Source organism: Lactuca virosa, chromosome 3, assembly GCF_052849685.1.
Source record: "Lactuca virosa cultivar CGN04683 chromosome 3, Lactuca_virosa_CGN04683_v6, whole genome shotgun sequence".
In the NCBI taxonomy this organism is placed as follows: Eukaryota; Viridiplantae; Streptophyta; class Magnoliopsida; order Asterales; family Asteraceae; genus Lactuca; species Lactuca virosa.
In genome coordinates this window covers 102,093,464-102,096,558 of record NC_136428.1, presented here as the reverse complement: position 1 = coordinate 102,096,558, position 3,095 = coordinate 102,093,464, and the positions used below count along the sequence as shown (strand labels likewise).

The window sequence follows — 3,095 nt, the reverse complement described above, 5'->3', positions numbered from 1 at the left end:
TTTACTTGTTTTCTTTTTTTTTTCTCTTTATCTTTTGGTGTGCGAATATACTCCTCCTCACTTATGCATATTGGTGAGATTATGTCATTTTCTAAAATGACTCCTTCCTAATTGTGTTGATCAACTCTTCTTTTGCTTAAATGACACCTTGACGGTAATTTAAGAAAATACGACCCAATGGTGTGGATCTCATATGTAACATAATTCAAAGATCCAATATAAACACATTGCATTATGGATTATATATATATATATATATATATATATATATATATATATATATATATATATATATATATATATAAAGTACATTGCTACTATTGGTAAAGAAATATAATATCATTACATTTATTTGAGATTACCCCCAAGACAGTAATATATAAGACGCAATAATGTGTTCGCTAATAAGGATCATTCCAAAAGTAACTATGACAAATGATGCAATAATGTGTCTGTTAATAATTTATTAGATATTTTCATTTGAGTGAAGAAGTAGCCTGCAAGAAAAGAGGGTTTGGCTCCTGGCAAGCAGTCCCCATGTGAAGCAACTCAAGGGTTTCGACATACGTATCCATGTCCAATAAGGCAGAAGTATGATTGAACTCCATTAGTGTTAATAGTGCCCCTGTCTTAGGACTGTAAACTCTGAACCCTTCCCAGAAAGCGTCAAGCAACAAATCACCATTGTTGGTCAGTTCCAAAGCTTTCCTTACCCCTTTTTCAGCTTTAATTGTTTCCGATTTCAGAACTAGAGACCAAGAAGAATCCGCATATGCATCTCTCCTATTCCTCACCCAAATCCAAGTATCAACATCAGAATCGTTTCCAGAAAGCACAGCTAGAGAACCTTGAATGATTTGTAGCTGTTGGGTTAACCAACTAGGTTTTGGCAAATCAATGATGCCAAAAACATGAGTGCTCAAATCAAATGTCATTATATAATGAAATTGTATGTCTTCTGAATCAGGAAAACAACATCCTACCACCCAATGCAATACCCCATTGAGATAACACGCCCTTGATAACACTCTAGAATACAAAGGCATACGGGAATCAATCGGATGCCAAGCGCCTGTCTTGGTGGCGTAAACAAATGAACTTTCTAAAATTCTTGTATTTCCATTTGCAGGAATACTCACAACCTTGTTATCATCAGTCATTGGGTCGAAACCAAGCCCATACCCTAGCCCATAAATGAGTCTCCGGGGACAAGCAGGCAGCGTTAGTAGGCGCTTAATTGAAGGGTTCCATAGACTAATTACACCATTTTCATAACCAAACAGAAGAAAAATTCCATTACAGAAACCAATAAGACTGGCCTTTCTGCGTGGATACTGGAGTGGTGTTATACCAATGTATCCTCCACACAATGGCAATGGCAATTGGTCTTGTGCGTGTAACGTACAAAAGAGGGCATCGCCATTTTCTTGTAGGTATTTATTATAAAGTACATGTATCAAGACGAGTCTTTGTGGGGATCGACAAGTGTGCTTGCGGATGAAACCGGGGCTATCAATACAAGCACGTATTGATTTGGAGACCGATCTAAATCGGAGAAGGGATTTGGGAGGTAGTCTTGTCAAGATTTCAACCATCAACTCTTCACATAGATTATCTAACATTCTGCGTTTTCCAACAAGATAAAATTACAATCAAAACCATTACTAGTAGCAATTAGATATCAAACCATCTTTGTTGCTTTTCAAGATTTCCGAAAGAATCTTTGTTTAATCAAATCCAAATTACAATTTTGCTTGCTTCATCCCTTATAAAAATATTTCATATCGATTACTAATGCAATAGTACTATTCACTAGATAAGAATAAAACTTCTAAATGGATTGATGATTGATATTTCTCATTGAGAACTTATCGCATTATTTATTTATATATGTACTTTAGTGATCTAATTTTGTTCAAACATCAATACAAATCTTATTTTTCTATGTGGATTTGTCATAAAAACTGTCTTCAGGTATAATTGATATGCTTAGATATCCTATATCTATACAATACAAAGGAAATATGGGCTTCGATCATCATGTATATTTCTTATCATACTTCTAAAAAGATACACACTTCTTTCTCTAATAACAGTTTTGTAAAAGTCTATCTATTTCTAAAAGATGTATTTCGTTGCTTATTTTGCTATTGTTTTGATGTATATTCCAGTTACCTATGGCTGAAAGTAACACATATAAAATCACAAGCTAAACCATAGATTCAATGATGAATGCCAGCCTAATCAAGTTAACAACTTTTTCCTCTAAAGATCCTACCTTAGTGTTCTATTTTCACATGCTACGGACATATCTCATAAAAATAACTCAGAAAAAATTGAATCTTTAAAACCTAAAATTGAATCTTTAAAACCTCTAAAGATTCAACGCTGAATGCCAGCCTAATAAAGTTAACATTTTTTTCCTCAAAAGATCCTAATTTGGGGTTCAATTTTCACATGCCACGGAAAGAAAAATTGAATCTTTAAAACCTAAACAAATTATTAACAAGCCAAAAAAATCTTACTTTACCTTTAAAAGGGTATATCAATCAATCACCGGAGAAAGGGAACTGTGAATTCGACTGCGATCATGTATTAAGAAAAATCGGGTGAGTGGGGGACCGAGGGACTATTCCGGAAGGAGTAGATGGTAGACCATCCAGATGCTTACGGGGAAGAACAGATCGATCCACAGGAACGTAGATCCACTTTAACTAATGCAATTCGGGGCTGATAAGATCCCGTCGATCGGTGCAAGGCTTTCCGGAAGAAATTGTTACAATTGTGCGACGACGGAAAAGATATCGGTCGGTCGGTGCAACGCTTTATAGAGCTTAGATGCTTCACAATTCACATAGCTTTCACTAAATGGGCTGGCCCGATATTTGTTTCAATAGGAAAAGGTAAGTTAACAACAAGTTAAAATCTGCCGATATACTTTGGTAATTTATGTTAATAAACAAGGAAATAGACTCGTGACAAAATTGCAAAAATGTGCCGTGGTATGTATTTTTTTGGGTTTTAGTCCAAACCAAGATTTTTTTGGAATGATGATTCTTTTGAGATAGTTTCATTGCGTTTTTGATCCATCGGTA

The 3,095-nt window shown here is 35.0% G+C and overlaps 1 protein-coding gene across 1 annotated transcript; it reads right to left on the bottom strand.

Moving 5' to 3' along the window:
* Positions 1 to 320: 320 nt before the first annotated feature.
* On the bottom strand, positions 321 to 2,865 carry LOC145166309 (F-box/kelch-repeat protein At3g06240-like). The gene is made up of 2 exons (XM_079085255.1): positions 2,531 to 2,865; positions 321 to 1,623 (listed from the first exon to the last, which is right to left on the bottom strand). Exon 2 carries the CDS (start codon positions 1,620 to 1,622, stop codon positions 477 to 479), a length of 1,146 nt encoding a protein of 381 aa, XP_078941381.1. The 5' UTR covers position 1,623; positions 2,531 to 2,865; the 3' UTR covers positions 321 to 476.
* Positions 2,866 to 3,095: the final 230 nt, after the last annotated feature.

Excerpts from the sequence above, each read along its gene's own strand:
- LOC145166309 (XM_079085255.1), bottom strand. The coding sequence starts at position 1,622 with ATGTTAGATAATCTATGTGAAGAGTTGATGGTTGAAATCTTGACAAGA.